The following is a 25,496-nucleotide window of genomic DNA, read 5'->3' on the forward strand; positions in this document are numbered from 1 at the left end:
ACCAGAACTGCCCAACCCATTTTATCTAGGACCACCCTTGTTTGGGGTCCCATCCATAAGAAATTGACGGGCAAATAAAATGAACCAGCAGACAGTGTGTAAACAAATGACCCTGGGAGGACAAAAAGGGTCAATTCTGACTGAAGAGGAAGGCTAGTGGAAGGCGACAGGGAAAGTGATGCTGGTTGAACCCTGAAGTGGACTCTGCTGGGAATGAGGCGGCGGAAAAGAAAACGGGCACCCCACGCAGAAAGGAAGCCACGGCACAGAGCTCACAGGAGGCGAAAGGGGGGTCTCTACGGGCCAGACTGAGCTGCGAAGCTAAGCTGAGCCTTGGGAGTGACAGTGACGTAGCAGAGAAAGAAAGCACCAGCCGGGAGGGCAGAGGCTGAAAGACAGCCACAGCGGAAGCAGAAACCAGAGTCCGTGCGACCAGACCAGCAGAGAAAGTGCTATCCCAGCTGAGAGCGCGTGTTTGCAGACTTACTAAGGGCGGGTCATTTAATCTGGGGCTCCACACTGTGGGGGAAATTTTAAGTTGTTCAAGAAATGTTGAAAAACGCCAGGATGCAATCCATCCCCAGTGGTTTTCCATCTCCAGTAAAGAGAAAAACTAGGAGAAATCGAAATTCAAGATGTTCCTTTTAAAACTGAAAGCAGAGCTGAAAAGGGGTTCCTGATCCTATGACGTGTGAATCATGGGATCACTGGGGTTCTGTGATTAAGGAATTCTCTCGTTATTCTGCTCTTCTGGTTTTAAATGGGAAAGATTCACTATCAGAAATAACCGGAGTGATCTTTCCATGATCAGAACTAACGATGTGTTTTGAAGTTCCCCGCAGACACCGTGAAGGAGGGGCGCGAGGCCGCTGGGGCCAGCATGTCCGAAAGCAGGCCTGAGCTCGGAGGCACCGCACATGGTGGCTGAGTGAGTTTAAGTGAGTCACTAAGTTCTCTAAGTTCGGAACTCCTCAGCTGTGAGACAGAACCATCAGCATATCTACGTCAAAGAATCTGCCACAAAATACCCAATAAAGTAATGTATGAAAAGTAGGTTTAAAAAATAGTAAGAATATTGTAAGAGCCAACAAATCCTGAACACTAGTGAGTTACATGTAGATTCTTTATCAATACCCACTGAAGAAGAAAAAATTGTACGAGAGAAAAACCTACCTAGAGAAAGCTTAGGGATGGGCATTTACATAGTGCATTTATTTGCTAGTTTAGTAAAAGAAACTGTATTGAATATCTTCCTAAGGAATTCTCAAAGTATTCAACATGTGAAGAGAATACGCAAAGTTGGATTCTCTCAGCATTGCCCAAACATCTGATTTAGCAAATTCCCTTGATGAAAACAAGTCAAAAACTGTTGGGAAAATGACTCTCCTACAACAAGATAATTTTATTAAAAACAATTCTACAACTATTTTCATGTGCTTGTTATTTAAAATTATGAAGAAAAATTAAAGAAAGTATACTGCTACCAATATTTTCTTTCAGAACTTTGAATTTTGGCATTTAATATTAACTTGCATCATGATGTGACTAAAATACTTACTTCAACTAAATATCCAGTACATTCAATAAGTTAATTTTTACAACTTGCAATTTTGTCGCAAATCAAATTGGTTCAATGTTTCAATTTGGGGGAAAATAAAGTTTTAGGGCTAGGGCCATCTCACAAACTTTTCAATAACCAGAATAAAAAAAAAAAGTAGTTAAAAAAAAAAAAGAGTGCAAGAGAATTTTAATTAAGCGTGTATATATTGAGTACGTTCACATTTACTCCATGTTTCTATGCAGTAACCAAGAAATCACACCACTGAGTGCTTAGAAGAACATTTTATTTATACATACAAGTAGAAAGACACAAAGCAATTTACTGATCAAAGCATTTCCATTTTAAATTGCATTTCATATTAATTGAAGAAAAAAATCTGCTAGCTGATCATTTCAAAAGCAAAATTTGGAAAACCAGATGATTAACACAATCTCACTTCTAAGAAGATATCACAAATCATTTTTAACGTGTTGGTCTACGCTTGCAGATGACCACATGTACACCCCTGAGGGGAGCTGACCAGGTGATTTCAAAGCATTTCAGGACATTTTTCACTCATGGCATGGAACAAATATGTAGCATAAAAGGTACTTCCATATTAGACATTGTCACAGCCTACTTTCAATTTCTTAAAAATTAATTGTAGGTCCAGGTGCTGAAAATCCCAAATAACAGCAGAACTTAAAAGAAAATACTTTAAACTTCTACTGGCACCTTTTCTTCCCAGTATTTCAGGAAACAGTCAACCAATGGACTCCTGGTTTTAATTCTCCTTCAGAGGCTTACCGCGCATCCTTACTGTGAGCAGGGCCAAGCCATGTAAACACTGCTCACAGCATGACTCAGAGAGCCCTGCCCAAAACAGCCTACAGAATGTCAGGTAAGCGCCTTTTAACAAGACTAATGACTATGATTCATAGAAGGAAAGAAGAAGATACGAAACTCAATATAAAATTGTATATGAAAATTTAACTTTCTAAATGATACTATATACCAGGAAAAACAAAATGAAGTTAAAATAAGGCACTTACCTCACTTCCCATAGACTGGTTACACGATCCAGCTGGGTCGATAGGACAACACCAGCTTAGTGGATGCTGGGATTTCACCTGGAACAGAAACTAGTGACCTATAACTTTAGCAGATCTAAAGCCAAAGGAGCAAAAATCAAGTGTATAATTTACATTCTAACTTTTTTTTCTTGCTGCTATTTGGGGCTATCAGCACATAATCCTACAATTAGTTCACTTTAAATAGATATATGTATATTTTGATCAATCACCATTCCAGAAGACATCCCTTTGGGAACGCTGAACACTCTTACCTGCCCCTTAGCATCCTCGGGCATGGCTTTAATGTGCATCCTTTTTAAACAACGAATTACTCCATCATAAAACTGAACTGTGAATGTCCCTGCAATAGGAGCAAGTCAGTCATTAGAAAACATAAATCCATCTTATAGCAACACATGAAATCTAACAAGTAATGCCTGACAGAAACAAGTACCTATGCTCGTCATGACTGCAAACATACTACCAAGTTCAGAACTCTGTCAAGTTTATTACGCTTATTTTCTCTTCCCCTCTAATAACACCTCTGCTTTCCCTTTGAAAGTACACAAATTGAATCCTGATAAGTTAGTTGCATGTAATTCTCATTTTTACTGAAGGACTGTCAAATTTACTTTGTAATAAACATATGTTTAAAGAATGTTAGATGTGTTATACTTGGACTAAAATAAACTCATTATTTACAAAAATGTAAAATATTTCTATAAACATTGCTCTCTTTCAAAGTCTCTTTCCAATGAACAGACAAAAAGATGTGATATGTGAAAAAGCCATTTTCTCAGGAAAGAATTTCTTTGGCAACAATGAACTAGCAAGTAAGAATTACAGTTATAGGCTTTTAAGCTAGAAAATACTCTACAGATCCCTGACATAAAAGTCCCCCAGTTCAGATTAACCCTGTAGCCTCTGAGGGGCCAAATGCTCATCCCGTGTCAGCTTCGCAGCAGCACTGCCATAACCCCAAGCCCCAGGCCTCTCCCACTACCGCGTCCTCTCCTAAGGACTCCAGGTTCGTCTGCATGTTACAACGCACACTGACTTCTTGTAACAGACTACATGCTTACAAGCCAATAAAAGTCAGTACTATTAGAAAACACAGAAATTCCAGTAGTTTCCTATCATTTCCTGTACAAGTGAGAGATGAGTGCCACTTTTAAGTAAGCAGACAGACACTTGGCCTTTATAAAAGAAATATAAACAATAAGTGTGATAATTGGTATTACTGGCTTTGAAGCTGGCACAAAGCCAATGACATATATGTGCAAAGATTTTTTTAAAAATATAATTTGAATTTCATATCCTCCTATAATTAGCATAATGCACAATATTGCAAATATAAATATCTAAACCCAAGTTATGAAAAAAAGCTGGTCAGTTAATAGCAAGGAGATAAAGATGGAAAATTCTGAGCATGCCACACCGCACGTTCACCTTACACTATCGCCTCCTGCAACTGTCCTCTTCCGTCTTCAACATGGCATTCCCGTTCCGGATGAGAGCAGGCTCCTCCCTACATGACTGTGCACCCCCGCTCCTTCCCTGCGTTACTCGCACTGTCCCCTCTGCTGTATGCCTCCCCCTTTCCTAACTCCAGCCCACTCTTCAGGCATCAGCCCCTCAAATCCCACCCTCCTAGGAAAACACCCTTGACCGCTGTCTACACTGAGGTGTCTCCTCTCTAAGACACATTACAAACACTGAGGAAGTTCACATCTGTTTAGATCTGTGAAGCCTTTACAGTGAATAGAGGGCTTCCTGTTGCCTTTTTTCCCTTTTGCCTTTTTTTGGGGGGTGAAGGAGCAGGCTCGTCCAACACGTGGGGCTACAGAAATCACAAAATAAGTTCATCTAGGGGAGATTTTCTTTTTTTTAAAGATTTTTCTACATTTTGTTTTTAATTACAAAAGTACTGTTTAAAACATCAAATAATACAGAAATGTGAAAGGAGGAAGTTAGTTTCCATCTTCTCAGGGTTAGTAATGACTTAATAATTTGGTATGTACCCTTAAAGATCTTTTTCAAAGCATGTATGTGTGTATACACAATGAGTATATAGGTTTTTGGGTTTTTACATGTGTTCTACAATTCTCTTTTTTTTAATATCTTTTATTGATTTTTTACAGAGAGGAAGAAAGAGCAATAGAGAGTTAGAAATATCGATGAGAAACACGGATCAGCTGCCTCCTGCACACCTCCTGCTGGGGATATGCCCGCAACCCAGGTACATGCCCTTGACCGGCACTGAACCTGGGACCTTTCAGTCCACAAGCCGACGCTCTATCCACTGAGCCAAACTGGTCAGGGCTACAATTCTCTTTTTAATGTCATTTCTAAACCATAGTTCATTTAGGATCTTCTGTTGTAGATATTCTGGTCCTAAATTTGCCAATGTGATTTTCTTCAAAGAAGATAAGTCAGGTTTATCTTACGTTTGAATGGCTCAGCCCATCCCTTGCTCCCAATAGCTCTGGGCTTCCCAAGAGAAGGGCGGCTCCGAGCCCTGGGCAGCTCCCACTGGCTGTTGAGAGAGATCCTACCTAGTCATCATTTTTCATTCCCTTGCTTTTACTTTTGCTTTGAAATTTAAATTTTATTATTGACACTATTGTAGATGTCTCCCATTTCTACTCTTTTCCCATTCTACCCAGCCCCTGCCTCCCCCCCATCTGGCCCACCCCACACTGCTGTCTGTCCATGGGCTAACCCTTTCACCTTCCTTTATCCAGTGTTCTTCTCCCCTCTGACATTTGTCCATCTGTCCCACGTATCCATCCCTCTGGTTCCATACTGTTCGTCACTTTATTTTGTTCATTAGATGCCACATATTAGAGAGATCATATGTCTTTCTCTGACTGGCTTATTTCTCTTAGCAAAATCATCTTACCCACGCTGTCACAAAGGGAAGAGTTCCTTCTTTTTTACAGTTGTGTAGTATTCCATTGTATAAATGCACCACAGCTATTTTATCCACTCATTTACTGATGGGCACTTGGGCTGTTTCCACATCTTGGCTATTATAAATAATGCTGCTATGAACTCAGGAGTGCATATATTCTTTCTGATTGGTGTTTTGGATTCTTAGGATATATAACCAGAAGCGGGATCACTGGGTCAAAAGGCAGCAATGATTTTTTAAAATATATTTTTATTAATTTCAGTATACCCGACACTGGAGATCGAGCCTGCAACCCAGGCCTGTGCCCTGACCAGGAATGGAACCGTGACCTCCTGGTTCGTAGGTCGATGCTCAACCACTGAACCACACCAGCCGGGTGGCAGCAATGATTTAAAAAAATAAATAAATTATATCTGCCAATGCTTTTCTAAGGTCTCACTTAAACTGCTCCTAAAATAGCAGAAACAGCAATCGGTATCATCACTCTTCCACTAATGTAAGCTTAACTTTCTATAGCACATGCCCACGGACAAGGAGTATGTTGTAGGTGTGTGTATGCATGCACTTGGGTATGCATATCCCCGGGGAGCTTTAAGCATGGAAGGAAGATCCCAAGGCTCACCACACTCAAAGAAACTGCTCTTAGTTAAATAAGCATTGTCTAAGTTTACTACGTTTTGTCTTGTTTTGGGTGGACACCATTATCCGACAGGACTGATTCACTACTTCTCCCTTTCCGTCCACAAATTGTTACTGACTGCGTCCTCCGCACTGGGCTCTGTACTTGACCCCTGAGGAGCCCACGTGTGTAAGACATGGGAACATGAGCCCGGCAACAGAGCTCTCCAGAAGCCTAAGTACACAGTGCAATAAAGGCCCTATTAGAGAAGGAGAAGGAACCCACAAAACTGCGATGTCCCCTCAACTCTTCCTGTGGAAAGGTGACTAGAGGTAATGAAATCAGAGCCATGTTTGTTACTTTAACTCATTAAGACAATACATTGGAATAAGACCTTTGTAAAGTTATAACCATAAATTTTAGCTGGATGACTATGACTTACTTTTTCACACCTAAGATTAATATATCTTTTTAAACGTTCTCCTCTTCTATCTTCTCTTACCTATTTTTTCTGGTTTGTTGTTAGTTTAAAACCTCAGCTTAAATCTCTTCCATCATTCCCATCACCTCCAAATAAAATTCCAATTTACTTCTATTTTTTTAGTTCTAATTCTTTAGCAAGATTACAAGACACATATACCTATCCTTGCTTCTCCCTCCAGCCTCTTCCCCTGCTACCCTCTCCCCGTAAAGGAACCCTCCACTCCAGTCACGTCAGAGACTGCGGTTCCCAACAGCGCATGCTTCGTCTTTTCTTTCGCATGCACCATTTCTCCGCCAGAAAGGCCTTTTCGTTCCCGCTGTAACTGGCTTCCTTGCTTGCCTTTCAAATCCAGTTGAAAGGAAGTGTTCCCTTACTTAGATTAAATGCCCTTCTTGCAAAGAAGCTGTCACACAATGTGTGCTTCTTTAGTAAAAATAATGAGTGGTCAAGTTTAAGAAATAATTGTAACAGAAAAACTAATGTACTACCAACTTGAAAGATCTACTTGCAAGTATTTCACAACTGTTTTAAAGGCTATTTTTAAATAAGAAATTTAAAAAATAAAATAAGTATATTTCCAATAATGATTTAAATATTCTCATTCCTTTTCAAATTAATCACCCTATGAGTTCTGTTTCTTAAATTCATTATCTTTACAACAAACTTACTGGGTCTTATGACACACTACCACACCTGATTTCTGGGTTATTTTCAACATTTCTGATCATCTCAGTAACTTTTGCTCAGTATCAATATTAGATACTACGAAAGGCTATTAGGAAAATTAACCCTCAATTAGCTATAAAAAATTAAGAAAAATGGTACAAGGGAAAGAAGGAATAAAGGAAAGCCTCAAACTTTAGAAGTTCCATACTCTTTCCTAAGCAAATATTGCAGAGTATTTCACTTCCAAGTTGAACTGATCTGAATTTCCCTCTAACTCTTCATCACTCTCTGGTTGAGATGAGTATCTAAAATTAGCTTAGACAACAAATGGAAAACAGAGAAATTGAAATAAAAAGCATACAACTTAAGCCTATGAACTGAAAACTGAAAAAATTTTACCAACTATATTTACCTCTACTAATTTAAACAGCTTATTTAGGCACTAATTAAAGTTAGCAGCATAGTTAAAATGTTACTGTTAATCCCATCTTAAATCTCAGATCACTTCGGATACATACCTTCTTTGTTAATTGCTTCGATCTTGGCAGGGTAATAGCGACAGTCTGTCCACCGAGCCAGAACTTCTTCTCCGGCTTTAAAATCCTAGTTTAAACAACTTTTCAGATCAATACCATGTATAATAAATAAGTGTTTCCTTAATAAAAACAAGCTTCTGCAAACTTTAACAGAATTCCTTTTAAATAGATGACTACACATCTAGCAAATGAAGAGCTTGCTACTTACAAAGAAATCCTCCTCATCCTTCAGGCCTTCCTTTCTCAGTGAGGGCCTCTCCAGGGGCCGCAGTCTGTTGCTATCCCAGTAAATCCACTCGTCATAGCGATGACTCCAGCGCTCAAAATGGACCAACATCTTGCCCTCCTCATAGTCGATTTTTTCAATTCGTGATGGATACCTCAAAAATAAAGAGAAAATTCTTACCTTTGTTTACACACAGTATTAAAAAGTATGAACTACCACTAACTGTTAAAACCTCAAACAAAACGTGTCCATATTTTTAAACTACTGAACCAACAAAGTTTCCTTTCTTATTTTTGTCTTTTTTTTTAATGATTATTCTCAATACCTACTGAAATAAACACTGTGATAAATTCCCAGTGGAGCCTTAAACATATTCCTACTTTTGACCCAATAATTCCAATTCTAGAACTATAATATACAAAACATTTATCAGAACAAAGAAATGTAAAATCATCTAAAAGTATGGTTAGAAAAACTGAAGACTATCGATAGTTACCCAAACAATGATATAGCCACTGGTTGGAATATTACAGGATTTAAATGGGATGTTTACAAAGAAATTTTCTACACACTCCACTATTTTCCAATGAGAATCAATGATGGTGGAGAAAGCTCAGTTAAATCTTAAATTTAAAAATATAAAAATGACATCCCATTGTTCTGCTTCACATGTGATGATTCTCCTACAACTGCTTTCAAAGCAGAAATTAGTTAACTCAATACTTTTAAAAAGGAAAACTGCCTCATCATTCCTAATGTACTCTATTAAATGTTCATAGATGACTCAATTTTTTTTTAAAAAAAAGACCATTAAATAAACCAAAGAACTCAAAAATAGCACACAGTAGATGATTCAGCCATAATAGTTTGTCTTATTTTTGGTAGTTTGTTATAAATCTGAAATTTTCTTTTCCCTCTGGAGAATTAGCTTTAAATATAAAGCATGAGAGAAATTCAGAAACTGACTACTCCCTGCTTACAGACCACTCATGCGAGTCAAAGCTCCTATACACTTTGTGGGCTGACTCATTCTCTGTAGAGCCTGTTCCCCCACTTGGTTTAATACTGGACTGCTTGGAGTTTCCGCAGACACTGCTCTGTCAAACATTCATGCTTTTGCCCATTGTTTTCTCTGCCTCACCCTAAGCAACCCTTCCACTTCCTCTGTACACTCATCATTCCACACTTGAGTGAACGTGTAAGCACTTGCATGAAGACTTCCCCGACTCTCTCCTCGGTGCTCATAGCACCCATCTCATCACAAAAAGTCATACTTTTTAATACTGTGTGTAACTTTTAGGTTCCTAAAGCACGTGCTGTGCAGCATTTGCTGCCCTTGCGACACTAACATGTGACACACAAAAAGGATCCCATGGTCAAACAAGCTAAGAAAATATTGGATGTTAAAGTTAAACGGCTTGATCCTGTTAACAGATGGAGATAAAGCATTCACTATTATCCACAGAATAATTCTTAACATGTCTTGGGTAGAGAGAGGGTTAGGGAACATGATGTAAGAAGCCGATCTGGCCTGTGAGCTTCGGGAATAACTGAGGCACATCCACCTTGTATCTCCCAGCACCCAGGACAGTGAGATACAGCCAGCCACTCAGGAAATGCAGAGCATGTGCAGGAAAAGACAGTGCAAATTTCTTCAGAACCAAGAAGGCCGCTGACCCCATTACAACCTGAAGTTGGCTCGCACTCTGGGTCTTTTGGGGAGTGGGTTGGGTGGGAAATACTGTGTTAGAGAAAGGAGTAAGAACGGACACAGCGGTGTGCCCATTTGGAAACGGTGCTCCACTGCTAGTCGCTGGCGGTGCTGCTCTGGTTTGTTTGTTCTTGCTGCTCTGGTTTTTGAAAACATAAAAACTGTCAACAGCATTAAGGGAAGCCAGGAATTTCATCTCTAGAAAGAGATTTTCTATCAGTTATAAAAACTGATAAATTTCTCCCCAAACATAAAAGCCTCTAATTTCACATATTATCACATCTTTTAAATTTTGAGTAAAAAGTGAGGGGCTCGTTCTTAGGTTCCTTCACATTCTAAATCTACCCAATCCATATACTTGAAACATTTCTCAAAGTGAGATGAGTAGCAGAAACAGAGGCAGGCATTATCTTTATTGTCACAATATGATTCAATTCAGTGAAATCAGAATCTGAGTTCAAATCATTTAAACCTGGACTGCGTTTTTAAGTAACTTATAGTTTTCCGAAAATACTTCAAGTTCTGTTGGCTGAGAGGATGCTAGATGCAACCACCAGACTAAAACTTACATCCGGGAACTTCTTCAGGATAATTAACACGTTATACTCTTTACAAAGTAAACATCTAGAGTTATGTAAACTTTGGATGAAGGCCAAGAATTAAGTAACACAAATACCCAAGATATTCTATTTTAATTTTTACAATGTCTACTAATCTAACTTTGAATCTTAAACAGGTGTCATAAATAATACTATTAGCAAGAAGTTCCAAATTTCTGTTCGTTCATTCAGCATACCCTTGGGGATCTATTAAGATTAAGGCACTTGTGAGGCACTGCTGGTAGGGAAAAAGAAACATCAACTCCTACCTTCCAGGAGCTTAGCTCAGAGTGAGGTGAGGAGACAGAGGAGAATCAGGATCTGTACTGAGAATCGATTTGTGTCCGGCTCTATGTTCTTTCCACAGTGAGTGTCAACTGTTCTTTCTATACCCTATCTCACTGGATCCTGGTACCCACCCCCGGTATAGATAACACAGTCCCCAACTAACAGATGAAGATCAAGGATGCCTAATACCTGCAGTAGAGTATTCAAAGCTAACTGGCACAAAAGCCTATAGAAGAAATGGGATAAGGCCTCTATCAAAGTGATTGTATTATACATGGTCAACTGGTAAGTATATACAAAAATTGTATATTAAGATGTTATTATTAATAGTTCAGAAGAAACTGCAAAGTTCACTAAAGGTCCTTAGGAGACACTGTTTATGTTGCTCTTGGTGGGGGACTTGTAGGATTTATACTTAATGAATATTGTGCAAACAAAGGTCAAGGGTATACACAGAGCATACCCCAATTATTCACTCTGTTCATTTACTTAAAACCATGATGTGGCCCTAGCTGGTTTGGCTCAGTGGATAGAGTGTCAGTCTGCGGACTAAAGGGTCTCAGGTTCGATTCCAGTCAAGGGCACATGCCCAGGTTGTAGGTTCGATTCCCAGTAGGGGGCATGCAGGAGGCAGCTGATCAATGATTCTCTCTCATCACTGATGTTTCTATCTCTCTCTCCCTCTCCCTTTCTCTCTGAAATCAATAAAAATATATTTTTTAAAAAAACACACAATGTGGCTCAAGTTTGACAAAGGCCAAGACAATGAGGATTCAGAGACAAGTCCAGACCTCAAGGATCTCATGATCAGAAATTGAATGGGCACTTCATAAAGCCAGTTCCCTGAGGCTAGACTATATGGTAAGCAGTAAGATAATTATAGAGAATTGTGGGGCTCAGATTGGACTGGTTAACTAGGTTCAAGCTAAAGGGATCTGAAATAGCAAATTAATAAAATGATCCTTTATTCTACAAACAGGGAATTTCATAAAGTTTGTACTTCATTTGGTTATCAATTACACCCTAGGAAAAAAATTCCTAACATCAAGATCATTGCTACATGTTAAAAAATGCAAAAAATGGCCATTTAACATATCATTTTACACAGTGAAATGACTTCCGTGTTCTAGCATATGGCCATAGTAATAATGCTTTGATACACAAAGTGACCGAAAAATACTGTTGAACAAATGTATGCACAAATGCCACTCATCTTGAATTACAGCATTATTTTGATGCACCCTTTATGTTTTACAATAATTTAAGTGTGAATGGAACATAAGATTTTTCGCACTGAATTTGGACGAGGTGGTGATAATGTTCCTACTTTGTCATTTTGTAAAGGCTGGATCATGGAAAGCTGCTCAGGATAGCGACGGGCAGAGTCCCAACATTTATGAAAGGTTGAGAAGTGAACGACAGGTTTCAGAGTTAACTATTTGTACGCCATAAGCATCTGTAGACACAAGCGGCAGACCTTTTTTCATTAAATTCAAAATATCATGGCAGTTAACCGGTTAAGACAATTAGCAATAAGAAGAAAACACCATGGTTGGCATCTCTCAAGAGTTCAGAAGAAAGAGATGGAGAGAAGGCAACTTCATCAGAAGTATGAGTCCTCAAAGCCAAAATTCTACATGGAGCTCTCTTAACCCTTATCATGTTTCTGCAAAATACCACAAAATTCCACTATCTACTCTATTTTAATCCCACTTTGAAATCCATGTATTGCTTAAATAATATTTACTTGTGCAGAAAATGAGGAACTGTCTCCACTGATCTGGGTCCACCTCACTCTCATGTCATTTTCACCTGAATCCTAGAGAATAGCTGACTCTCAGCCAACTTTACAAGAAAAATGACCCACCCTAAAATTGGTCCTTCTCGTTTATTAGACTTGATGGAAAGGGACAGCACTCAGAAATACCTAGAATACTTTATAAAGGTTCTTGCTGAATTTAATAAAAGTTTCATACATACAATTGTACTATTGTAATCTCTTAATTGATTTCTTGGATCACTCAGGTCAGTCTTCTAAAGAGCAAGAAACCAACATGGAAATGAGTATCACAGATGAATTCCTATACTGCCTCCCACAGTGAACTGTTTTACACGGGCAGGTCCTGACTCACCCAATAGACAAAATGTTGTGTGTGTGGTATAGACGTGTATGATGGATGATTCTTTTGAGGTGGGGATTCCCAATTTGAATCAGATTTTCAAAGGGGTTTATGATCAAAAAGGAAAATAGTTCTGGAAGGCAAAATCATCTATTAACACTCTAACTACAATGTGCCATTATCCTTGGAAGGAAGAAATAAATGATGGGCATGCAGCTACGCCAGAACCATAGTCTAATAGATTTTTTTAAATCCCTTTATAGTCAATGTAGTTACAGTGAAACAAACTTTATCTGAATTTAGGGAACTCATTCTGATTTGTCATCTAGTTTGTTACATCCAAATTTTTACCTCTATTGGTAAAGAAAGTCAACCATAATGAAATGACACAGGAAATCCTTGATATACTTATAACCTAGGATTTCTTGCAGTTAAGCAAAAGAAAACAGTTGTTAACTACTCACTGATAGGTTACAATCCACTGAGCAAGGCCAGACAATATTGAATATCCATCAGAATTCACTTGGAGATTTAGCTAATCATTTAAATAAATGCCATATTAATTTTTTTAAAAAGGCAAAGTATTTTTCAAAATTACCCCCAATAAATTATTCAAATTATGTTTTTAATAAGTAATTTTGTTTATTTTAAGATAGTAAAATTTCTAATTTGTATAACTTTAAAAATTGACACTTTCTTTTCATTCCATTTACTCAGCAAACACTGTCTCTAACTCACTATGTACCAAACACTAAAAAGTAGGAATAAAGCTACAAATACAAGTAAGACATTATTCCAATCAACCAAATTCAGGGCGGGAGGAAGAGAAAAAGAGAATCAAACAAGTTAATGCAGACACAATATAATGTAATGCCTAGCACAATAAAGATCTGTTACAGTAGCACAGAGAGTACAGAAATTAGACTTTCTCCTAGAGAGAGTAGTTCTTCGATTTTCAAAGAATGAAGTAACTTGAAATCTGACAAACATAATCTAAATGTTAGCAGAATCTTAAAGGAGTTAGGATTAACATTTCAAAACAGTTTCGTATAGAGGAACTTCGTAATAAAAAAACTAACATGCTGTCATACAAAAGACTCAAACAGATTAGAAAAACTAGAAACAGAGAGATAAGAACTTCCTTACATGTGACTGTTATGAGGATTATTTGCCAAATAATAAAAATTAATGTAGAATATAGTCCAAAACAAACATAATATCCTTATAACTTAGCAACTTTCTAAAAATGCTAGCTTCCTAGGAGCACTTTAAATTTATATTATACTCTGTAATTTTCAAAAGTGTTTTCTCACTCATTAATTATAAATAAAATAACAATGTCACCTAATATTGTTATAATATTTTTGAATGAACTGCCTTTAGATAGCGCACGTTGTTTACACCTTAGAACAACACACTGAAAACAAAAATGTTTTAATTCCAACTCTGTATTCCAAAATGAAGTAGAAATACAAATGAATCTAGACTTTCAAGAGCATTCAGATGATATCAAAATCACATCTTCTCCAACACTGAATAGCAAGTCTCATCACATTATCCCTCAGTTCCTCTTCTCAGAGCCATTCATCCCCTAGGACACCCATCCAGGACAACCTTGCCAGAGGCCCGCTTCCTGCGTGTCACAGCCTCTGCAGCAGATACCGGGTAAGAGCAGAGCTGGCTGTGTCTTTTCCTTTAGAAGCTGTGGCAGCCACCTTCCAAATTCAGGTTTCATTTCAGATCACTGGACTTAAACTCCTATTCCCCTCTACCTCAGCCCCTGAACCTCCTGCCTTGTCTGCATTCATTCATACCACCAGTTCTAACCAATCAAAAGACCTACACCAGAGCCTTTATACTCATTACCATCTCCCACTATAAAAATTCCTTTCCTACTCTACCAAAAAATGCCACCAGTATTTTACTCAGCATTTATGAATGTCATATAATTTGTTCAGACTAACGTGACCAAAGTCTTCATTATTTAGTTTTGTCATAAAACTAGAAACTCCAGCAGGGTGCAGTTCAACCAGTGTTATTTAATATTTAGCACTTAAAATATTATTTTACTGCTATAGCACCAGATGTTATATGCCTACTGATTAAAGCCTTAAGAATTTACACTGACTCCTCTCCCACTAGATTCTACTTTCTTAGAATAACTAATGCTTATGCTATTATCATTATTAAAGCTAACATGTATTAAGTGCCTACCGCATGGCAGAAACCATGACAGGCTCTCAATATGCACTGCCTTGCTTAATCCTCAAAGGACCCTGAGTTGGGTAATGCCATTTCCCAGGTATGAAAAGGAGGTCACAGAGGACCTGAAAGGTTAAGAAACTAGCTCCTGAACTGAGGTCTGTCTGTCTGTCCTGAAAGACTGCTTTCCATTGGATATGTAATCTGCATCTCGCAACTGAGACTCTTCAGCTCCTGTCACACTTACTGCAATGTTTCAATAGGGGCTTTTACCAACAGCTACTCAGAACAAGTAACAACATCAAACTACATTACGTTTATTTTTTCTTGAAAATGTAATCTGCTTTTGATACAAATAAAATTCCTAAAATTGGTTTTGTTAGCCCAACGAGTATAAAAAACAATTGTTATTATATTGTACAAAATAAATATGCAAAAGTAGCTTAACTTTTATGATGTTTGAAAACTGTCATAATATAAACCTAAAAATTAAGATAGGAAATCTAGGATGATGTAACAAAACTAAGAAAAACACTTAGTGACTTTAAAAATGTTAAATTTGCCAACCTAGCATGGCAAATTATGCTCAGTTTTCAAGCAGTAAGTCACAATTCATTTGCCATAATTTTCTCCAATGGTGATCAGATTTCACATCCCCAGAACTTCGGGGTTCATTCTTTACCAACCCACCAATTTGCAATAAACTTTGCTGGGCAACTTTTGTGAATGACAGGGGCCAGGGCTTTATATATGTGATTTCATGTAAGTACCTTATACTTGAGTACCTTACCATATCAATTTCTAATTTAATTTTTTTAAAAAATTGTATGTGCTGACTAATGACCTGTGAGAGGTAGTGGTCAATAGTTCTTCAAATAGAAAGTCATATAAAAATACTAAAAAGCCAGGACTCATGAAGAATAGCAAAACTAAGCTGCCTTTTCAATATCATGTTAATGTTTTAAATTATACTACTGACATTTAAAATGTAAAACTAGTATTTTTCTCCCACAGTTAAATCATTTAACAACAAAATTAAATACCCTTAAGAATCTACAGATAACAGTCTGTCTACTCGGTAAAACTAGACTTGCAAACCTTTTTAGTAAAGCTACCATGATAGATAAGTTATTTTCCAACTAAGAGCTTTAATCAACACCCCACCACAAAATAAAGCATTACATACTGCAATGTGACAAGTGTAAAACCTCCAAATACATAATAATATTCAGGAGGAATGATGTAATAGGGAGTTGGATACCTGTTGATATGTGATGGTTGAGCTTCAACCAAATGTCAGGTAAGCAAATAAAACTGTCTTACATCTTGACCCAATCTGTGCCATTACATGAACACGCATATACACACACACAGAGCACAGCACAATAAGCCTGAGGTTTTCTAGACTTTACACTGTTACGCAGTTATGAGGGAGGCTAGGAAATCGTCGGCTTGAAGACTGGATTCTAAGGTAAGTGTGGGAGGAAGACCCTAGGACAGCCAGACCAGAAAGTAACCTGCCTTGCAGAAGTGCTCTAATTCCAGGGAATGAGAGTGACATGGCATCCTGGATCCTCGGGGCCCTTGTACACACCAGAAACATGCATGTCACTAGCGCACGTCAGGAACTACGATGGCCTGTGAACACTGAGCCCACCTGCTCCTGGAGCCGAGGCTCAAAGCTCCAGGGCATCTATATGAGAAGCAAAGAGGTGTCACTAGACTTGAAGCAAAAGAACCTGCAAGACTTGGATCTTTTGGCCATATCACCTGGAATAAAACAGTAACATCTCAGAACCTCAAACTGTCAAGGGCCGAAACCACAACCATCCAGCCAGGTGGGACTGCAGATTGCAGAAAGAGGAGCAAGAACACTGAAGCAAAGTATATGCAGGTCTATATATCCGACTCTATTGAAAAACAGCAAAAACAGATTTCTGGATCGTATCATTTTGCAATGTACTTACATTTTATTTCCTCTAACATAAAGAACTAAAAGCAGACTATAAATCCTGATATTTCCATCGCTATTCAGATCAAAAACTTGATCTTCAGGTTCATAATTCTGTATAGTTTAGAACAGTGGTTCTCATATGTGCTCCCCAGACCAGCAACATCAGCATAACCTGAAAACTTGTCCGAAATGCAAATAATTGGGCTCCCTCAGACCTACTCAATCAGAAGCTGTGGGTGTCAAGCCCTGGGGCCCTGCAATCTTTGCGGAACAAGCCCTCCAGGTGATTCTGATGGAGACTAAAGTCTAAGAATCACTGCTGGACTTCACCAGAATCACTTCAAAACTTTAGTGTCAATGAACCTTATAAGAGAAGCAACTTGTTAATAAATTGGTACCACATAGAAAGTTAGTGAGCTGAAGTGTCCTATTTGACAAATATTCTTTTTTAAACCAATAGTTATGACTCCAAGTAATTTCAAAATTAAACAATTAATGGAAAAACATTTAAAAGAGTGACAGAGCTGGTTGGATAAAGGGTAAGCACCTGCCCAATACCACTAGACTCCAAATAGTTCAAACCTCTAAATCTCTGTTCCAAAATATATTCACCTTTCTCCACTTTTTGCAACTCATTTTCTCTTCTAGTGACCAGCAATTTTGAACAAACTATGTATGACTCCTACCCCTTGTCTAGCTTACTTCTGCCTCAAGTCTATTACATACCTACGTAAGATATAGAAACCTGCCATCACTTCATCACTGAACAGGTGGAAAGCAGACTTTAAAACTAAGTTTCTAATTCAAGGGAACCGGAAGGTCTACTAAGTCATGGCCTCATTTTAAGGACTTTAAAGCAGAAAGTACTCGCCGAAGTCACCCAGTTCATGGCAGAACAGCATTTAGAAGCCACATTTCTGACTTCCAGTTAAATTAACTTGTATTTCTAATCTTGCTGTTAACCTTTTTTGTAGGGAGAAGAAAGGAGAACTTTATCTTTAAAAGTTTATGGGGCTTTCTTTTGTGGAAATTTTAAAATTAAAGAACACAAGTGCTTGTGCACGGATATAGGCCTGGTTGATGACTAAAACCGAAAGTTCCCTTAGATCTTAAGTTTCAAAATGTGTGACTTTATAAATGTAAACCACCTCAGAATTTAAGAAGAAATCTTGTTCATTTCAATTTGAAGTTCTCTGCAGCAAGAGTCCTTAATCTGGAATCCATCTTTAAGTTTTCTAGGAGCACCATAATATACAATTATTTTCGTGTATAAATGTGACTCTACAGTTTTCTGAGTCTATAGCTGAAATTAGGTTCTCTAAGGTAGCTAGTGGCTCAAAATAAGAATCAATACTTTTCAAGTGCACAGACATTTAGGAAAACCCAATTTACAAAAAGACAAAATTTTATTCATATTAGCAAAAGGATCTCTATTTAAAAAGTATTCACCTAAGGTTTCTACAAGTTTCAAACTTACCTCATATAATTAAAACATGACTTCAGGTTTTAAACTTGGTTCACATACTACTTTCAAGAGCCTTCTTTTCCACATACAGACTGTACAACTTGTCTCTACAATGTTTCCTTTTGAATAGCTAAATCCAATTAAGAAAAAGCAACCCTTTCCATTCAGAAAACAGTACTCTTATTTAAATTAGAAGGTATCTGAACTTGGTACAATCTAAATTTCTTCAACTTTCCCACTCTATTAAAATTCTGTTCATGAACATTTTAAAAACTCACATTTGCAACTGTTCCATACAGTTCAAAAAAACTCCAAATGTATGGAAACAGTATTTGCCAATTCAAATTATACTGTTCTATCAAACTCTGATACTTGGAGACATCTCCACATTTTTTAATCTTTCATTTTCCTTTTCTTTAGATCTAGAACAGAACTAAATAAAAATGTACCCAAAAAAGTCAGAAGAGCATAACTCATCTGAATGTTTTAAATTGACTCCATGTCTCATTTCTTTCGGGAGTAACGCCAGAGCATACTACTTGACTTGTTCCATAATTAAGTCACTTGCCATAGAGTAACTATTTTCATTTCAATCAAAAGACAAAGTTAAATCAGTAGTCAAGCCAGTACAATTTAAACACTCTTCAGAATGATTACGTACTTTAATATTTGCAAGGGTGTTTTGTAAACCATAAAACTCTGCAGAAACTAAGATCTTATCATCACCTCAAAAACATGGAGTATAAGCCCTAGCTGGTTTGGCTCAGTGTATGAGAGCATTGGACTGCAGAATGGAAGGTCCCGGGTTCGATCCCCAGGAGGGGGCGTGCAGGAAGCAGCTGATCAATGATCCTCTCTCATCATTGATGTTTCTATCTCTCGCACCCTCTCCCTTCCTCTCTGAAATCAGTAAAAATATATTTAAAACAAAAAAACACATGGAGTATAGTTTGTTGCAATGAAATACTTTTCTCTTTACATTTCAGGCCATTCTCATGTCAAAACAAAGCTACACTGAAAAACATCCCCAAAGAATTATTTTTCAACTCTCCCTCTGCCCGTGCTTTATAATTATGTATTATTTTGTAGAATTTGAAGCAAATTTAAACACATTATTTTATCTGATCCCTAAAATAATCCTGAGTAAATGCCAGTAATACTGCTTCATTTTACTGATAGGTCAACCAAGTTCAAGGGCTTACCCATATTTACAGGATCAGAAATATGACAGTTTGAATTTGAACCTGCCTCTTTTGTCCTTAGAATCCACTTAAAATGTCTCCAATATAACTCCAACTAAGAGCTTTCCTTTCCCCAAATATAATTCTGTAATAACCACCTATGTCCATGTTCGTTCTTGTGATGCTGTATTAATGAGATTATGAAACTGTCAAAGTTTGGATGTTCAGAGGTAGTGATGGAGGTAAGGTAGAAAATGCTGATGGTATTAGCTGTAAACATTAGCGTATTATTAGTCTTTTAAAGGATTATTAAGAAAGAATTGAAATGTTTTAAGTAAAACTACAAAATTTTTAAAAATTAAAGCAACCCACACAACTAAGTAGGAGTTAGGGTTAGTCAGTACCGAAGAAATCCAAGTGTGGAAAACCACACACTGGCCCTGAAGAAGACTGGCTTCTCACAGTGCTTCCTCAGGACCTGCATTCATTAGTATCAGTAATCAGACCACCAATGAGTTCTCTCAGGTAACTCTAAGGTTACTTTGAAAACAACAAGTAATAAATCATTACTTAAACATGTAGAGTGTATTTGTCAAGGCTGAAGTATCTTTATGAACTTTAAAGAATGTGGAATATGGTTTACTCAAGCAGTAATTATGAACTTTTTCTAAGAAAAATACATTGAGTCTTTCTATTAAACCAAAATGGGAACTTAACCTCCAGTTTATTTGTCCATTAAATTAAGAGGGTATCCTTTTATTTATAGGGCACACAGTAAAATTGTTTTCCTTTTTTATACAGGAAAAAACTTTTACATATAAGACAAATTCAGTTTGGGTGCTCAACTATCACAACTTTCCCTCTGCATTTCCCTTTAAAAGGTAATGTGTCAACATGTGATGTTACTTCCTTAACAATAGTCAGTAATACTTATCATAAATGTCTCAAGTGCAAAGACAGCAGTATTTTCATTCCTGCGCCTCCCTCCCTGTCCAATGACTATAAGAGACTTTCCGATTGAATGAATGACAGTGGAAGACTAAGCATTCAATATGGATGCAACAGGAGAGAAAATGAAAGAAAGTAGGTAAGGAGGGGTGGGAGAGAGAAGGGAATTATTTCAGTATATTTTCAGGGATTAACTATTTTGCCTTCACAAGAATATCAAAGTTTTTCAACACTCAACCCTTTCACTCTTTAACCTGATATTAAAGCAAAAATTTGTAAAATTTACATGAAATACAGAATGAGACAATATTAATAAAGTTTATCTTATTTGGAAATAAAATCAGTTGGGTCTCACTGAACTTCTTTTGTGTCTCATAGAAAACTCAGTAAATCTTAGCAATTAATTACTATCCTATGATAAAGCTCTGTAATACTATATCATAGGGTCACCCAAGCCTAACAAGTTCTTGAGACTACTGATTAATAAACAAAGTCACAATAGGAAAATTATTTTTTCAATTACCTAGAATATGCATATACAATACTCTTATTTTTAAATTAAGGCATCAACTGTAGCAGTATGCTAAAATGTTCATGTAAATAAGCTCATAAAAATCAAGCTGATGACAAGTTTTAATAATTATTGCATGTAATTATTTTGGCTAAAGTTTACTTACTTTAAGGAGGCCATTATTATTTGGGTCATTAAAATTAAATCTAAACTTAATTAATGAGTACATATGCATGTTACCACCCTTCGTAAGCACTTAGAAATTTCATGGTGAGATGCAGAAGACAATGAAAATATTTAAGCTATGATTTTCATTTGTTCTCTGAAATTCCAAATACTCTAAAAGTACACTCAGGCTTGACTTTTAAAGTGATTCTTTTTTATAACCTTTTTACTTTAACTATTGAATTATCAATTTAACAACTGTTAAATAAAAAAAAATTTTTGACCACCTAAAGTGAATTTCTTACTAATATCAAAGTTAATTATGCTAATATCCCTGAAAGTCACTAAGAAAACTAATAAACTGTGTGTTTCACCAAAACTGTTAGTTCAATTACAAATTGGTCAGTTTGGAAGCCTAAGAAAATATATTACTATGAATTAACTAGTAATTTAAAAAGTCGGTAACTTATAAAAAGAATTTAATACCAAAGAAGAAGTAACATTTCTCACACTCTTGTATCACAGATTCAGAAGTGTGCCTTCCTAGTCAAAAGCTTCTTTTGCTCACGACAGCCCAGGGCTAACTAAGCTGGCATGCTTGGCTGCAGGTCTGACGCAGTGGTTGTCCGTCAGAAGCGTGTGTGGAGATGATTTTATGACCAGGCGGGATGCTACTGCCTGCTTCCCAGGTGCTGCCCAAAGCCCCTACTGAGAACTACTGTGTACACCCGCCACCTCATGAGAGTAACAATTGTGTCCCCTACAAAGGAGTAACCACTGAGGTGTAGCTGGAAGGCATGGGGCCATACAGCTGTGCCTTCCCACCTCAAACTGCAGCTTCAAACGGTCCCAAAGCAGAGGCCACGGCAGCGTTCATTAGGCTGGGGGTCAGGGACATGTGGAGAGTTCTAACGCCAGATGCTAAGAGACGAAAGTCTCAGGCTGGTCTAGAGTCAAATATCACAACACAAAATTTTCTCCACCTGCCATTGCCAATGCAGGAAGCTGACGGAATACAAATCAATCAAAAGCACATCTACGATGCCCACTGTGTTCTGAAGGGAGTTGTAGTGAGAGAAAATGTCAACCAGTCTGGTAGACAGACCTGGACCTGCTAAATGGCTAGATCCTCATCAGAACCACAGGATTCCAGAGGGGCAGAGGCAGCACCACCCTATGAGAGGAACCCCTCCAATGCCCCTCCCAGGTTAGGGGCTGAGAATGGCAGAGAGACACCGTCCCAGAGAGCAGTAGAGGCCAGCTAAGTGGAATAAGGAGAGAGGACCCTCGTTACTCCTACTGTGGTCCCTTCTCTCCTTTCCAGGTGGCGGCTTTATGTCATGTAACTCATTTTCCCCACGCCATGATGAGGGGTATGTTGAGGTGTTTGAATTCACCACTTCTCACAGATGGCCAGAGGAAGGGGGAAGAAAGGTGGTTTGGCTTTTTAGGTGGGCCAGTGAACAATGACTACGCTAACCATCAACAAATACTGGCATTTGAAAGTGTTATCCCAAAGAAGCTGGTTATCTGGATTAATCCCCTCCTCCCACCACAATACAGCTCGTTAACTACACAGGGGTACTGACACTCTCTCTATATCTCATGTCCTCCATCCTCATCTGCAGTTCCCAAACACCTACAATGCTCTGACTAAAATGATCTGACAGTGTTTAGATGCTAAACCTGCAAAGTCCGAAGAGCAGGCAAACTAAAAACCAGTGTGTACACATATTCAAAATATGACTACATTAGTGTTCCTGCCATGGTCAGAACAGCGATGAACCCACATATGCAAGACTACAGACACGTGCTTCAGGTCAAGAGCTCCGATTTTCCATACCATTTTTGTAAGTAGTCCAGTGCCTCCAACCGAGCCCCAATCTCAAAAGTGATTCCAGGACGATTTGGGGGCTTTTTACTCATCTTGAGATACTATTCTTCAGTATTCGCTTTTCACTACCTCAAGAAAGGAAAAAAAGTTAGATTCTGATGCATAAAATGCATAAGGAATTAAACAAAAATTTAAAAACATCACAGTAACTGCCAAATTTTTAAGAAATTTGAATGATGATTACCAATATCTCTAGGTAGAGTACTGTGCAACTTACAGGCAATCTTAAAAATGGATTAAGAAAAAAGACATTACACCTAAAACCTATTTGTTCATGTTGACCAATGTCACCTCAATCAATGTAATACATACTAAAAATAAAAATTTAAAAAAGGACATTAACAAGATAACTACTTAAAAAGAACAGATGGGCATTAAAACTAATGGCTACCATGCTTTAAATTGTAGCTTGGAAAATATCCAGGAAAACTCTCCAGAGTAATGACTGAAAACGTTTTCCTGGCTTTGAAAAATCAAGACAGTTGCGTGTCCTGGAATATGACTAATGAGATTCTTGAGCACAAGTTAACCACATTTTCCAGCAAGTGTTTACTGAGTGCCTTGTAACACGAAAGGCTTTTGATAAGACCCTGGGGGACACACAAAGATGGAAGCAGCAGTGAACACGCTCCTCCGCCATGAAGACTGGCCATTCCCCCTGTGATTAGGGCATCTCATTCCCTATGACCCTCCACCTTGGTAGCCAATGATTCAATAATTTTAACTTAACATATAAAGTTGCAAAGGAAATTTTTTCTTTATACTTCGCTCAATTCAATGAGCCACAATGATAGGGAATTTTTTCTAACTCTGAGAATTCATTTCTACAATATTTCAATATAGGCAGGGCCTCCGTCAACTTCAATATTGACAATAAGGTGGTTGTAACGTTCAAACAAACACTACAAAGGAGTACCTATCTCTCTCTCCTCTCTAGATCGCTGGCAGGTGGACTATTCTCCTCTGGCCCCGATGGCCACTGGCACCCAGAGGCAGCCTCTTTTCCACTAAGGACCTAGTGCCTGAGTGATGTAAGCGCATTTGAAGGCAGCCTTCCCAAGAGATAACAGGTAATCAGGAATGCAAAGGGATCCCTAAAGCCTTTCTGGATATTCAGAATGACTAATATGACAGTGCTCCCACCCAGTTTAAAAAGGAAAACACACAAATATGTAATCATTTTAATAGTTTGATCACAATTCAAAAGGGACCATCCCTAACAATAAACACAGACTCACAGAGACAGAGAACAGACTGACAGCTGTCAAAGGGAAAGGGGTTGGTGGGCTGGGTGAAAATGGTGAAGGGAGTAAGCAAAAAAAAAAAAAAAAAAAATCCAACAAACAAACTTAAAAACAGACAACAGTATTGTGATTACCAGAGAGAAAGGGGGGTGAGGGGAGGTAGAAGTGGGTTTAGGGGGGACAAATGGTGGTAGAAGACTGGACTTGGGGTGGTGATGTATAATAGAATTGTACACCTGAAACCTATACAATTTTATTAGCCAAATGTCACCCCAATAAATTCAATAGAAATTAAATTTTTAAAAATAAAAAAATGAATAAAACCAACTGTCCTTTACTTTTTGAAAAAAATCTGATAGGTAAGGGGGAAAACCAACACCAATACTTGCCATTTAAATAGATAAAATCAAACTTAAATACTCATGACTGGGGAGGGTAGTAATATCCTCCTGCCATGACAGCAGGAAAGATTAGTGCATTCATGTTCACAGGAAGCGCAGCCAGGAGTTTATTTGGTGTAAAAGGAGCAAAAATAAGACTATCTTAATAGAGGTCTCGTCAGTTTGCAACCTATTACGGCAGCTCCCCAAATGCCGGTGCAAAAATCGAATTAGCCTTTCCTGCTGTTGGGCACAGGCAGGGGGCTCACTGACATCCTCTAGGCTCCAGCTCAAAACCCCCGAGAAGGAACCGAGTCGAGACGTGTGATTCCCCGGGATACTTCCGCGCGAGTGACCGGAAAGGCCAGATGATCGCCTTCTCCTCGGGTGGACCGGGGAGGATGAGGAGGGGTTTGAATGAAGGAAAAAGTCGGACAAAGTCAAACGGGTCTATGGGGCGGGAGGACTTGGAGCAAAGAGAGAAAGCGGGGCAGGGAGAACCGGGAGGAGGGGAAAGAGGAAGAAAGGAGTGGCAAAAAGTGAGGACGGTTTAGCTGCGGGAGATGACCACTGGGCGGGGAGGGAAAATGAGCGAGAAGATGCAACACCTGCAGAGTGCGGCGAGGGTCAGGGAATGGCCGCGGGGCCCCGAAAAAAAATTTTAAAAAGAAAGAAAAAAGGTGGGGAGCGATGCGGGGCCGGAGGAGGGTGGCAGGAGACGGACAGGAAAGGCTCCGACGGCGCAGGCGGGACGGAGCCGCCTCCAGGTTTGACAG

At 38.3% G+C, this 25,496-nt stretch overlaps 1 protein-coding gene across 1 annotated transcript in view; it reads right to left on the reverse strand.

Annotated features, from left to right (window-relative positions):
- The window catches only part of PHF20L1 (PHD finger protein 20-like 1), a 54,265-nt gene extending 30,146 nt beyond the window's left edge, over positions 1–24,119 (reverse strand). The window contains exons 1-6 of the mRNA XM_015561566.1: positions 24,013–24,119; positions 23,046–23,161; positions 8,041–8,212; positions 7,815–7,899; positions 2,886–2,974; positions 2,593–2,670 (exon numbers count right to left, since the gene is read on the reverse strand). Of these exons, the coding sequence (XP_015417052.1) occupies positions 2,593–2,670; positions 2,886–2,974; positions 7,815–7,899; positions 8,041–8,212; positions 23,046–23,128 (507 nt within the window). The 5' untranslated portion in view covers positions 23,129–23,161; positions 24,013–24,119. The remainder of the gene's footprint in view (positions 1–2,592; positions 2,671–2,885; positions 2,975–7,814; positions 7,900–8,040; positions 8,213–23,045; positions 23,162–24,012) is intronic.
- Positions 24,120–25,496: the final 1,377 nt, after the last annotated feature.

Source organism: Myotis davidii, unplaced genomic scaffold, assembly GCF_000327345.1.
Source record: "Myotis davidii unplaced genomic scaffold, ASM32734v1 scaffold30, whole genome shotgun sequence".
Classification (NCBI taxonomy): Eukaryota; Metazoa; Chordata; class Mammalia; order Chiroptera; family Vespertilionidae; genus Myotis; species Myotis davidii.